Source organism: Nipponia nippon, unplaced genomic scaffold (genome assembly GCF_047370975.1).
Source record: "Nipponia nippon isolate SJK-2023a ecotype South Korea unplaced genomic scaffold, ASM4737097v1 scaffold_4, whole genome shotgun sequence".
Taxonomy (NCBI): domain Eukaryota; kingdom Metazoa; phylum Chordata; class Aves; order Pelecaniformes; family Threskiornithidae; genus Nipponia; species Nipponia nippon.
Window position 1 is genome coordinate 109,625,526 of NW_028262358.1, and position 14,503 is coordinate 109,640,028.

At 41.5% G+C, this 14,503-nt stretch overlaps 2 protein-coding genes across 6 annotated transcripts in view; one reads left to right on the forward strand and one right to left on the reverse strand.

The window, feature by feature from the left end:
* Positions 1-176: 176 nt before the first annotated feature.
* Positions 177-9,206, reverse strand: ITGB1BP1 (integrin subunit beta 1 binding protein 1). Its single transcript, XM_087777447.1, is given in 8 exon segments — positions 177-562; positions 1,302-1,451; positions 4,189-4,281; positions 5,509-5,645; positions 6,373-6,444; positions 6,610-6,683; positions 7,319-7,419; positions 9,027-9,206. Coding segments are annotated over 8 exon segments (879 nt in total). The 3' UTR covers positions 177-490.
* CPSF3 (cleavage and polyadenylation specific factor 3) overlaps positions 9,151-14,503 on the forward strand; it is a 22,899-nt gene continuing 17,546 nt past the window's right edge. For 2 of the 5 annotated variants that reach the window (XM_087777440.1, XM_087777444.1), the window contains exons 1-5: positions 9,151-9,275; positions 10,131-10,194; positions 10,871-10,968; positions 11,901-12,029; positions 12,999-13,176. In XM_087777440.1, the coding sequence (XP_087633566.1) occupies positions 9,205-9,275; positions 10,131-10,194; positions 10,871-10,968; positions 11,901-12,029; positions 12,999-13,176 (540 nt within the window). In that variant the 5' untranslated portion in view covers positions 9,151-9,204. Of the gene's footprint in view, positions 9,276-9,306; positions 9,590-10,130; positions 10,195-10,539; positions 10,596-10,870; positions 10,969-11,900; positions 12,030-12,998; positions 13,177-14,503 lie in introns of those variants that run through there. The other 3 variants (XM_087777443.1, XM_087777442.1, XM_087777441.1) reach the window with 3 other exon arrangements.

Here is a 14,503-nt window from a genome sequence, read left to right on the forward strand (position 1 = left end):
CTTTTGGATTTCTAGTGGAACGTAGAAACCGTGTAGACGGCACACCTGAGATTAAATCAGAGGCGTAAAGCACCAAACGACTACCTATTATCACTTTGCTCTTCTTGTTTTGTTCCGATATCTATGTTAAGCAGGACTGAAGTCTATATTAACAAATTGTTTTTCAGACAAAGAGATAGAAGCAAGTGTCAGTTTTATTTTACATTTCTACAATATTGACATTAATATACAAAACACGATTTAGGAAAAAAATTAATGTTAAATATAAAATCCTGTACTGTCCTGGAAACCGAAGATGGAATAATGTCTTCAAGTCATGTGTGGGGAATGACAAAGTACCATGTGCAAGGCTGCACGGCTCTTCTTTGCACAGCAAGTCTTTTCTAAGTTTGTGTGTAGCTGCAGCCAGTCCGTGGCCTCACAAAGGAGCCCCGTTACCTCCTCACACAAAGGCCTCTTGTACTACGCAGTCCCATGCTGCTGAAGAAAATCAGGACTTCTCCGACATTAAAACTGAATCAAAGGCTGTAGATAACACTTTGCAAATAGCTTGTGCTTGTTCCTAAAAAAAATCCAAACATGCACATTAACACTTTCTGAAAAACTTCTAAACATCTCAAAACTCATTTAAAGCAGAATGTGACCTTTATCATTCTTTTGGCAGAGACAGGCAAAATGGAGTAGCACAAGTGAGATTTAATTTGATTTCTGTGGTCTGCAATGACACGTGGGAAGCTGTTTCAAATGAGCTCTTTTGAAACCAGTCAGTCGTTAGCTTTCATCATAGCATGACACGAGCAATCAGAAAGTCAGTTCGTGTGTTCCCCCAGTGCCGCTGAGGGTGTGTGTCAAATCATAGCGTCTTGACAAGGAGTTCCCCTGCTCCTAAGAGGAGATCACTTCCCTTGCTTACAAATATGAATGTACGCTCTATTACCAGAATTGTTACTCGATCCCTCCCTGCTCTCTCCGATCTGAAGAGGTTTGGTTTTGTCTGTGAAAACACAGACGGAGGATTGTCCTTAGCAGCTACTATTGGAGCACTCTTTAGATTGCAAAGAGCTTTCTCAGGTCAATCTTCATTGGCAATTTTAGGGAATGTAGGTGTTTTTCCTGAAAGCTGATCAAATGCAGTCAGCAGGGCTTTTCTCCCCTCCTCAGCCAGGGCACACTTATACTCTTTTTAATCGAGCAATCCCCCTTCTGCCAAAAAGCCTTCACAAGGGCCTTGGGTTTTAGAATCTCCCTTTACAATCAAAATACCAATACCTAAATTAAATACTGTAAACATAAACTCTTACCAAACTATTGCACTGATATACCCAGAGGCTGCATTCTTCTGAGGCTGCATCTGTTGTCTTCAAAGCCAGTAAACTTTTTCCTGCTCCCAGACCATCATCATAGCAGACCATCCGTACAATTAAATAGAGAGCATGCCTATGTAACACATCCTGAAACCAGGTGGCAAATAAAAGTTACTCTGGGAACAGTGCAACAGCTATTTCAGTTTTCCACCTGTTCTGATTCTCTCTCTCTCACAAAAGAATACTTCAGATTTATTTACAGGAGAAAAGTATTCCTTGGTAAAATTATAATTTTTTAATGGAGAGTTTAGTCAAGATTTAAAAAAATAAGTGGTGGTTTAACACAATTTTAGCATTAATTTTTGCTTCTATTTTAGAATTGCATTCATATGTGGACTGTATTCCTGGCCATACTAGGAAAGCACACCTTTGTTTCCCACCTGTCCTCGCTCACCCGCTGCGAGCAGGATAGGTGGTACGCTCTGTACCTACCTCTGGCACACAGGTAACTTAAACCAACTTTTTACTTTTCCGGTATTTTTCCAGACAATCCCGTCTCATTTCTGGGAAGGGTACACATGAGAAAGTGTACCCAGAAGAGGGTACGGACAAGGTTCATTGCTTTGGGGTGGACGGGGGGTAGCCACGTGGGTACAGCCAGGCCGCTTGTGGCTTGAGCCACAGCATGGGTCTTGACCCATAGTCTTCACCACAGTCCCAACAGCTCTGACCTCGGCCATTCCAAAAAGGGACTGGGTGATGTTGTCCAGTACAAGGTCTCTGCAGACCTGCCCTACGCAAAGCCTTTCTTCTCAAGCCATCCTACCCAACCGATAATACTCATCTGCTTTATTCCAGTCATACCACCTCTAGGGTCTTACAGCTTCAAGACAGCTCTTTTTCTATGTTCATGGCATCAAACACCTTGTCCCTATCAGTAGCTGAAGGCTCTAAAAAAAGTCCACTTCGATACAGAAGCTGTAAAAAGAGACAGTGAGCTGGATGCCTGCTAGGAAACCCTCAAAGGAGAACCCTCTACCAGAGCTCCTAAGAGCCCCTTGCTGAAAAGCATCTCCATCCCTGACATCCACTCGGCAATCGCTCACAATTATTCATACCATCACCAACTATCATACCATGCTGAAGGCAGCTGGAGCCGATGGAAAACTTACTGGATCAACCCTCCAGTCTCTGTATGAAAGATGCCAAGATTTGCCTCCAAATTACTTGTAACTTTTTAGAGTTACTTGCTTGGAACTTGCTACGGTGCTAACGCGCATGTGGATTATCACTAAGAGAGGGAAGATAGAATGTGAAGAAGGCCAAAGCCTCAGTGTGACTTCTATAAATACTTCGGTTTCTAGTGGTTGCATCCACAAACAATGGAAATGTATCAATGAATTACACATCTGTACGTATTTCAGTCACTAATAATTTCTCAAACATCGGCTGAAATCCATGAGGAGAAATTTTGTATCCTTCAGTCAATTCCCTTTTTGGCTTCTGAAATAAACAGCTGCCTATTCACCTGCAAGGGTATCTACAAATCACAGAACTCTCACCTTTCCCCCAAAGTCATAAAAGACTGAATTCTCTGTATGAATGCAGAGAAAACCTTTCCGTCTTGGAACTCTATGAAGGAGTTAGGTGAACTAACACACTAAAGGACAAATTAAATGTCAACAGTGACACCACTGCAAAAAGCCAGAATTTGGGAAACAGAATGCAATGCAATAAAATGCCAGTGCAAGCTAGCTTAATCACAGACGGCTTTATCAGCTTGTGCATGCTTTCAGCTTGAAGCCAGAAGAATGATGGATAAAAGTCTTAAAATTACCTATTTGATCTCTATCATAAAGTACACAGGAATTTAAATAACAGTGTAACCTATGTGCTGAATGAGAATTAAGAACTTAGGAGGACAGCAAAAACAGAACCCAAAAGAATTCAAAGTTTGAGCAACAACTACTACACTTCTTCCCAGGCATTAGAAACAAGTGGTTTATTTTCTGAAGGGACCAAAGGAAACTTTTTGGTTCTCGTCAGAGTATTGGGCTATTGAGCAATGCTATTCACCGTCCTCATACTTGAGGCTTTTATGAACAGGCATTGCTGGGTTGTTGATGGGTCACGACTTCATAAGGCCAAGTATTTATGGTATCTGGGGCTCTGAGGGCAACCAGAAGGAAACCACGTGACTGCAATACAAAGCTACACAAAGGCAATGGGAGGGCCCTGGGGAAGAGACCGGATTTTTATTTTTAGCAAAAAAGCTACTTGAAGTGCGCTAAAGGAAAATAAACTACATGTAGGAAATGATGCAAACGAAAAATAGGCTTGATCAATAAAGTGGAATCATGAGGCTTTAATGCTGGAGTGAACTCCCACTCTTGGATTAGGAGTGCAAGGCTGGAACTTTAAAGAGGAAGACAGCTCAGGTAATCTTGAAAAAACCATCCTTTGCTTTTTCCTCTCCACAATAACATCAACAGGAATCGCATCCCTAACTCAGGCTGAGGAACCTACGGTCTTGGCCACCACAGTCATGCTGCTTTGGCACGTGAGAGGGTGGCAGGAGAGCCACAGAGAAAGGAAGATGTGCCCAAAGAGCATAAAGGCTTGCTTGCCTTTTGGCTGGTGCTCTATCTCAAAAGGAATGGATTCTTGTCATAAATCCAACCAATCCAACCAGGAAAATATCGAGAGCCCTGAGGAGATACGACGTGCAGCAGTGCTGCTCAGAGAGCTTTTTTGTTCGTTCGTTTGTTTTACTTTTGCTTAAAGCCAGAAGTGACATTTTGGTCACACAGATCATCTATCAGAGAAATAAATGAAAGCACTTTCCAACGCTCACCAAAAAGACAGTTTGTTGTGAATCACTTACATACTGATCAGATGTTGAAACTTTAATGCCGTATTTGGAAACTCCCATAATAAACTCCTCTTCACCTGGAACAAAAGGTAACTTTCCATCTTGCTTTGGAGGGAAACAAACAAAAGCCTTTAGTGCAGACAGAAGAACACAAACAACGAAGATACATAATAGAAAATCTGTTTATGTGTACTGCAGTCCACTGGATCAGCAACATCACTAGCCCTGCTCATATCTTGCTGTGTGGAGTTTGCCTGCCGCTCCTGCACTCATCCAATCCCTTAACTTTATGTGAAATACACTCAGGGGAGGTTTAGACTGGACGTTACAAAGCATTTCTTTACCGAGAGGGCGGTCATACACCATAACAGGCTTCCCAGAGAGGCAGTCAATGCCCCAAGCCTGGCAGTGTTTAAGAGGCATTTGAACAAGGCCCTTAACAACAGGCTTTAACTTTTGGTCAGCCCCGGACTGGCCAGGCAGTTGGACCAGATGATCGTCATAGGTCCCTTCTAACTGAAATATTCTATTCTGTTCTGTTCTGTTCTATTCTAAATCTTACATGATTCCAGAAAGGAATTTATCATCTCAGAGGCAGTTTGGCCCTGTGGTCAGATCAGACGGGCTGAAAAATAATGCGTGCCCTGTCATGCTGCACTGACCCTGGGTGATCCATGTTCCACACTGGCAGCAATTTTGTTGTTTGGCTGTAAAAATAGTTTTAGCATATATTCAGATACTTGAAATGCCAAGCTGCTGTAAGAGAAACAGACATTCTGTGCTTTTAATGATGCAAACAATCGGCTACCTAATGAGAACAACCAGTTACAGCTTTTAGTACAAAAATAAGTACAAGCAACCACAGTTTGGCAAGGATGACCCAAATATTAGTTGGGTTCCTTGGTCACAGGTTCATAAGTATTTGTAAGCAGAAACCTGACATCTTCCTCTATGGGAGAACTTCTACATTACTGAGGAAATCTGGAGGAGATATTATTTCCCAGATACTAATCCTAACAGTGCTGAAGACAATGGCACAACTTTCCAGTTGGGATACTTGTTCAGTAATGACTCATGAAAAGGGCCTTCGCTCCCAGTCTGCTTCTTCAGAACGGCTTTTTGGGTGCATCTGCTCCAGTTACTCAATAGGATGGAACTGAGTGTGACAGCTTTTGAGATTCATAGCTTAATGTTTTTTAAAGTAAGCTACTTTATTTTAGTAGGTCTAAAATTTACACAGAAAGATGTCGCATCACACGATAATATGAAAGAAATACACCTAAGCTTAAGATGTTCTGATGTTGCTGGTATTGTCTTCTGTAACCCACTTACCTGTGCAACATCTATGTAATTTATCAAGTCCAACGGCCCTTCAAGATTTTTGCTCTCATTATACTTCAATTTTTCAATGGCACCAACATATTTAACTCTGAATTCTGCACATGTATCAGAATTACTATTGCTTTGTCCTGCAACAGAATAAAACAAAGCAATTCTGAAGAACTCCAGAACAATAATGCTATTCTAATTGGTGTTAATGGGGCTAACTTACTAAATTCTGTAATTTTTGCAGACTTTCATCAAACACTTAACCTTACCACAGTATATTAACTCCTCTCTTTAATGAACTGTCCTGGGTTGATTCAGAACAGCCCTTGGTAAAGGCAACAGTTTCATATGAATCCATGATCCAGCATTGTTAATACTAATTCAAATTTGGAGTTAACAACCTTAACTCAGAAAACATAGAAAAGCTGGTTCTACCTTTCTATATATAATTTTTCTAAATGAACTGTTTGGTCCAACAGTGATGTGCTGTGATCTGGTGAGCCAGAAGAAGTAAAATCAAATCATATTTCCGTTATTTCACTGCAAATGTAAACTTATAAAAACAGGAAACAGCTCCAAAAAGTTATACCAGATTTATGCTGTGTAACAGACTGTGTAACACTACTAAGTTTTTCTTACTCAGACACTTTACTTTGAAAACAGTGACTTAATCCTAGATGATGAATCATTAATAATACTTTAGAAGCCTAGAGCTATGCATGCATTAGTCAACAAGCTATCTAACAGATCCATGCACAATTATTAAAAATACATATTTTAACCTTTTCCATTTTCTGCTCTTTTATACAAACACACATAAAGTTAATCCTGATCCATACGTATCTGCTCAAACTCTGATTTACATACCTGAACTTTTTGTGGAGTCTGTATCTAGACTAGCCACAGTACTAGACCTGGAAAGTCCCCCAAGACTGGAATCTACAGACTAAGAAAAAAATTAGTATCATCAGAAAGTTACTGAGAACATATTAACAATTCACTTTTAGATGCCCTGCCTCAACTCTTCTTTTTTTTTTTTTAAATAAACTAGTGTTTATGTTCTAATTACTTAAGCAGCACTGCAAAATGGGGAGAAAAAAACACCACCACCTATTTCTTTCCTGAAGTTATCTTTCTGCCTCAATGTAGATTAGACTGATATAAATTCAGCAGGAACCCTTGAGAAGTCCACAAATATTTTGAAAGAAGGAGGCAATAAAAGAAAAAGAGAAAATGAACCTTAAGGTTATGTCCAGACTTTTCTGGTACTGCATCTTAACTTGAAGGAATTGACAACTACATGCTTGTCACCAATGCTTGAAATAACATAGCAGTGCAAGGGAAGTGAAACGGCAGCTTGGAAAATCCAGAATATTCAACTGATCATTCCAAAACCTATCAGACAAAATGGACACATTATTCAAAACGAAGAATACTTTTTAGAGATACTGAGTAACCAACTAGTACTGAAGAATAAACTCATTCTTGGTACTTAGCACCAGGCACCTTCTTAAAGACAATATTTATCACTACAGAACAAACATACTACTTTTTCCTCCAAACCCTACTCTGCGCTGCCAGAAACTATGGAAGCAATCGAGCATTCATCTCAGAATACAAGGGCTTTATAACGGATAGGTTTTTTTAACTCTCATAACACAATCTGAGGAATAGTAGAAGTAGAAAGTTCTCACGGAGCATGGCATTTTATGGAAATCACATCCTACCACCAGTGCAAGTGAACCACTGAACTGTCAACTTGTAACAAACGAAAGTGCTTCCATAAACAGAGTATATACCAAATTCAGCTTACCTTGCTTTTAGTGCTGATTTCACTGCTTTGTGAGCTGCTGCTGCTGTGTCGTTTTTTTCCTTTTCTAAACATTTTTTCATAATTGGATCAAGGAAGATCTTCTAGGTAGGAAAAATAAAAATTAAAGCTGTCATATCATCAAGGGAAGGAGTTCCTGGCAAACACCAGAGTGACTGCATCCAAAGTGGACAAAAACGGGAAGCTTGTAAAGGACTCTGAGAACAGAAGTAGGAACGTTCCCCTGGTGCTCTTCACGTGTGACTGGCGAAAGTCCCTCGAGCTCTCTGCTAAAACTTCCCTATCCTTCTGATTCATCAAAAAAACGCTGCTACCTAGTTTACAGACTGTTGCAAAGGTCCGTTTCTAATGGATATAAAGATATAGATTTAGAAACAAGACGAAATCTAAAATTTCTATTCCCACTTAAAAGCACTAGATGATTTTTATTTGTAACTACAATCTCAGTGCCCTACAAAGTGCATCCAATGCAATCCCTGCTCCAAAGATTATGCTCCCATTAAAAAAAAAAAAATAAAACCACAAACAACCCAGCCTACTTCTGAAGAACTACTGATTGTAATACTTCTAGGAGCAGCCATTACTACTTAACATGTTCCTGAAAATTAAAGCAAGAAGCATGTTACATTTACTGCCTTAAAACTGAGTTACTGGGAGTTCTGAGAGTATTCCAGAAGCGTTCTTCCTTTATCTGCCCTACTACTTCAGTTGCTTCACTTAACGTTTGGCTGGCCAGTGTCAAGGAGCAGGATGCTGGCTCCCAGTCAGGGAGCGCTGAAACCCTATTTCCCAGCTTCAGAGAAGAATATTTTAATTACAAAGCTTCAGAAATTTTGAGCAGGTGAAAGAAAGAAAGCGAAGGAGGAAGACAGCCTACTGAAGACAGCTCACACTGCAGAAAATAATGGAAGATGCACAAGGAGGAGCTTAGATCTGTGATGCAGTGCTGGGTTACAGTCCCCAGGCTGCTGCTGTGTTTGTCATTAAGCAATCACTCGGTCCCCGGCAGACCAAAAGCCAGCCTCAGCGGCAAGTGGAGGAGCAAGGAACGGCGGTACCAGCGCACCCACGTCCCTCCGGGCTCCCTCCAGCCACCAGCACGCATCTCGCAGCCCCTCGGAGCAGCAGCTGCTAGAGCACACGCCAACCTGCTGCTTCTGCCGGCAGCCTCTGAGCAAGGCACAACTTAATACACACTACTTCGCAAGCTTTTTTAATACACGAGATGACGAAGGAGCTGTTAGCAGCCCCTTACCTAGCACAGGCATTTTCTGCGGTGCACCTTTCCCCCACGGCTGCAGGAAGCGCGGGGCCTCGCCTCACTGCGGGCTGCGCGGGGGGCGAGGCACGGAGAAGCCAGGACGGTAGCACCGCACCCCGCTTTTCTCCTTCCCGCGTGTTACCTCTAGCCCCAGATGATCCCCCGATAAACGATAAAAGGGTAAACCCGCTTCCTCCAGAAAGCCGAGAGGCGGAGTCCCCGGTGGCCGCCGCCGGGGGGAGGCAGGAGCGCGGCCCCTGTCGCAGCCGGCGGCAGCAAGCGACGGTTTGGCTCCCCCAGCCGAGGGCCCAGCGCCTCTCCGCAGCTCCCCCCCCCCCCCCGCTTCCCGGGGACGCTTCGCCTCAGCCCCTTCCTCCCAGCGCCGCTGCCGGGACCTCGCCGACCTCAACACCCGAGCGAGGGCCTCACCCAGCAGCGCCCGGACCCCGCTGCCCGCCGCCGGCCGGCCCCTCGCCTCAGCCCGCCGCCCGCACGCGTCCTTCCCGTTCCGGGTCGCTCCGCCCCGCAGGCGCAGGCGCAGGCTCGGCGGGAGGAAGCGGAAGGCGGGCGGGGGTCGGTGCCGGGCGCCGCCGGGGCTGGCGGCAGCATGTCGGCGAAGCGGAAAGCCGAGGCCCTGATCCCGGCGGAGGAGAGCGATCAGCTGCTCATCCGGCCCCTGTGAGCGCCCGGGGCGGGCGGGAGCCGCTCGTCGGGCCTGAGGGGGGATCTCCGGCAGGCGGGGCGGGGGCCGGCGGGCTGAGGCGCGGGTGGAAGCCCCGTCCTGCGGGGTTGCGGCCCGGCGCCTCCCCCCGGCCCCGGTTGCGCTATCGCGACATGGGAGGTGGGACCGTGCCCCGGGCGGCCTGAGGGAAGCGTTGTGCCAGGCGTTGAAATCCCGGGGCTGCTTTTTTTCCCCCTCCCTCCTGCGTTTTCGTTGCTTGTTTTTCCAGTGAGCAGGCGGCCTGCAGTCTCCGGGATAGCTGTCATACTCGGTTAGCAGGATTGCGTCCTTTCCTTATGCAATACTGAAGTGTTGTCTGAGCAAAAAAATTCTTTTTTGCCTTTTGTACTTCACTCACATTGTGGGCTTTGTAGTATTTTAAGTTAATCTTTTTTTCCTGGTAAAGATGCTGATGCAATTTGAAGGTGTTTCTGGTAGCATCACGAGAGTTGCCTTCTGGACAACTTGAAGATGCTACTTCAAGCTTGTTCTGCCCAAAGGAGTTTGTTATTTAAACTTTTCATTCATTGTATCATTTTGGGAGCTGAGTGTGCAGGCATGCAGTAAGACCAAGAAGAAACCAAAATCCTTTCCCAAAACATATTCTTTTTATCCCTGCAGCATTATATAGGGTCTAATTTCCATTGAGTTAAATATAACTGTTCAGTTACTTTAAATATCTGAGCTTAAAAGGACTGCCCAGTCATTATTTCTACACAGAAAAAATAATCCCACTAAAGGCATCCAATATGCAGTTACATCTATACGTTCTGGGTTGTTTTAATTTTGATGACTTTGATATCCTTTTGCAGAGGTGCTGGCCAAGAAGTAGGAAGATCATGCATTATTCTGGAGTTTAAAGGAAGAAAAATAATGGTAATTATTGCATGAATGTATTTGTACGCCCTCTTGTTGTGGTACTTGAGATCACAAAAAGATGTTAGGAGTAGAATTCAGCCTCCTCACTGAAGCTGGCCACTGTGCTAGAAGAGAGGCACATTTTGTAGCTTTCTGGAGCAATATAGCATATATGATAGGAGGCATTACAGAGGCTGTCCTGTAAAATAAATCCATATCCCCGAACAGAATGTATGTGTCTTAAGTGTAAATTCTAAATTTTACACATACTAGGTTTCGGTGGAACCTAAGGCTAATGTTTACCTACAGTTATGTGTAAGCAGTCACATATAAACACGTACATGTTCTCTTTCCCTTTTCCAGCTGTCTTCTCAGATGGTGGCTGAAATAACTTGCATACACTGGTTCTGTATATTCAGGTATTGTTGAAGTGTGAATGAAGGCTTGCATAGGTACAAAATTATAAACAAAGACTGGGATCTTTTCAAAGGTGTTCGGTTTCCCAGTGGAGATAAGTCATCTAGACAGAAGCCCAAGATGTGAAATCCAATGCTAAAAGCAGTGCTTATGGAAAAAGTACTTTTTTTGCATGATGTCAAAAGTTACTAGTCTCTAGTAACTATATTTTAGACCAAAATGAAAGAGGGGTTTTTATACGTTTTGTTAGAAGCTTTAACTTTCTTTCATTTTTCAGCTTGACTGTGGAATCCATCCGGGACTGGAAGGAATGGATGCTCTTCCTTACATTGATTTGATAGATCCTGCTGAGATTGATCTCCTCCTGATTAGTCAGTAAGTTGCACCTAAAAGAACAAATATACTGAGGTCATGGTCTGAGCTGTGTTGACTTGCAGGTTATTAAGAGAGGCTGAAAATAGGTGTTACATAGATGGTAATGGCATGGCAAAATTTTAGTTTCCAACTTTTTTTAAATTAAGGATGTTCAGTCGCTTTTGACATCACAACTCTCCTTGGAGCTCGCTGTGATGTCTGACTTTTTTATAACCTGGCGTGCTTCAATTCCATTGTGACAGCTTCTAGAATGAGTTTTCTACATAAAGACTGCTGAAAAGTACTGGTTGTGGTTTTTGCTCTATTGACTTTGAATGGAAAAGGTTCTCAGAGACCTATGCAAGCTTTGAATGTGGTTTAAATATTGCTTAGTGGCTGAGAGACAAGGAGAGCCATTTGTAAATGTCTTAACCCGTCATAACCAGGTCTCTATAAAATACTGACTGTTCGTGATATATGCTTGTTCTACCTGTATTTCAAAAGTACTTCCTTAAGATAGGTCAAATTAGAAGTGGGGCCAAATAAAATTGTTTTAGTACACGTTTTAATCGTAGTGTCCTACATGCAAACTTAGGATCACATTTGTTAGCTTTCTTGTATCTTAGACATTTATTGCATTTCTGGTTCCTGTTATTTTTCTTCCTCTAAATTTATATGTAAATTACAAAAAAGTTAATTCTGAGAGTATATGGGTAAAACTTTTGCAATTAATGGAGATTTTCCTGTATTACCCTTACGTTTTCTTGATTGTGTTTCTAGTCTCTAGTGTACAGAATATAGACCAGCGTAGTTAACAACAAGGTTGAAAATTCTGTTTCTGGATTTTCGTGACGCTATGTTAATTCAGCGAAGTAGCGAATTATATGACATATATTATATGTTAGTGTTGTGTAATGTTAATGTATTAATTTGATTTGTGTGTCTATTTTAAGTTTCCATTTAGATCACTGTGGGGCTTTACCATGGTTTTTGCAGAAAACAAGTTTTAAAGGAAGGACGTTTATGACTCATGCCACAAAAGCTATTTACAGATGGCTTCTTTCAGACTATGTCAAAGTCAGGTAAGTTGACCCATGGGTTATCTCTTCAACTCCTTAATTATTTCAACTATATATCCGATAGGAAACTTAAGGTGAAGCCACCAAAGGTGGCTGGATGAACCTGGATGTTGCCACAAGTAACAACATTATAACCATATTAGAAGTAATGAATCATCTTAGTGCCTCATGGGTGATGTGTCTCTCAAATAATTTCCTATCAATAAAAAAAAAAAATCTTTCCTTCTTTCCTCTCATTCATATTTGGACCTTTAATAGTATCCTCTTTTTCCCCCCATCCGTCTCTCTTAAGACACTCTTTCATTCTTATGGTTTTTAATGTCTATATTTTTTCTTAAGCTTCACGGAAGTAGTGAATTTTAAGCCCCTAAAGATACAACTCACTCTTCAGGACAAGGTCAAATTAAATATTAAATGTAAGCAAATGTACAAAGAATGCCCTGTTACTTACATGTTGGGGTTTTTTTCCCCTCTTTTTTTTTTTCTTTCTCTTTTTTCCTTCTGTTATATGCCTTGACACATCTTCTGTGTGTGAGTGCAATGGTCCTGAGCCTATCTCAATGCAGCAGATTCTAGTTTGGGTCAGAAACCTGATAAACACTCCTCTTTTAACTTGTTTGTTCTGGGAGAATGGGAAAAGCGTGGTTTGGTTTGTTTTTTGTGGACTGTTTCAAGCTGAGTGTCAGACCTCTGTCCAGGGCTGGGAATGTGTTGGTACTTTTAGACAAATACAGATCATGAACAAATGCAGATCATGAACTGAAAAGACTATCCCAGTGTGGCCTTTCAAAAGGAAGACACTTCAACTCTCCTTAGGTGTACCTGGACTTGATTTCTAATGTAGGAGACATAGCGTTGCTGAATGGGATTCTTACTGTCAGTGGGGAAAAATCCAGGAACGTTTTTTTCCAACTGTTATATAATCTAAGCTGGTAAGATGAGCTGATATTTAGCCATTTCACTTATATCCAGTAATATATCAGCGGATGACATGCTATATACAGAAACAGACCTTGAAGAAAGCATGGACAAGATTGAGACCATCAACTTCCATGAAGTGAAAGAGGTGGCAGGAATCAAATTCTGGTGTTACCACGCAGGCCATGTTCTGGGAGCAGCCATGTTTATGATTGAAATAGCTGGTGTGAAGGTATTTTCTTTTTATTATAAAGTTGAAATCAAGCCTGAATTCTAACTTAGTCATTAATTGTTTATTATTGTCTGTTAAGCCCCACTGCTGTGGCTGGAGCTGTCAAATAGACTTGGACTCAAGTCAAGGTGAGAGGCCTTGACTTAGATCATGTATTTTCTCATTGATTAGAACTAGCAAGTGATGCATGTATTGAACCAGGTGGAATGTTTGGATTTTATGGAGTGAGTTATGACTCAGACTTGGAACCAGTAAACATGCAGTTTTCCTTGCTGGTCCGCTCAGAGGTAGCTGATAGCTGAGGCAGTCTTATGGAAGCTGCGTTTTAGTAAAATCTATACACAGATGTTTGTTTTTGTAATTCTGACTTACGTTGTCTGCCTGTCTGAGTACTTAAATGGCATTTGTCAAAGTATGTGAGTTATATTTTTTCTCATAACACTCTTATGCTAGAGTACCTAAAGAAATAGGATTATTATTAATTGTAGGCACAGAGAGATTAAATAAGTCACCATATAATCACAGGCAGTGCTGTGTCAAAACCAGATACTTGAAACTAATCTCATAAATTGGAGTTCAGTAGGATAATCACCGCCCAAGAAAAGTTTCATACAGCCTTGAAGAGGAAAGAGAGATGGTGGTCTTGAGGCTTGCTGTCTAGTCGGACTTTGTTCATGGTTTATCATGATAGAGAATTTTAAAAGTTTAAAGTTTAAAAAAAGTATAGAAACAAAACTGAATTTACAACGATTACAATAAAATTTAGATACCTTACTGACCTTTTTTTTTTTTTTTTGCTGATTAAGGCACGATGGAGAAAGATTTCCCTCTTACTATGCATGACTCAAATGGATTGGGGTTTAACATCCATTATTTTATTTAATTCCCTGTGAAGCAAATGAGGAATGTGTCTACAGGAATACCTGTAGACCAGTTATCTGCTGGTGATGATTATATGGTTTGTTATTATTCATATTTTCATCAGTGGAATGATTGTTAAGTAAAAAGTGTTCAGTTTTGAAACCATTATTTTGGGCACAGCTGCATTCCACCCTGCAGTTAAGAATCCATTAAAAATTACTAACAGTTACAAATTACTTCTTGGTGTAATAGGGAACATGATCATTCCATTTGGAAAATCTGCTAGATTACAGGCTTTTTTTTAAGTATCAGAAAATCTTAGAAGGATTTTTTTAAACTAATTTTATTGGATTATTCATTATATTTACATTCTGATATGTAAATGCTGATTTATCTACTTTGTACTTCCACTTAGGACCTGCTGTATTTTCTATTATGTCAATTTTTACTTCTTAATGGTCAGTGC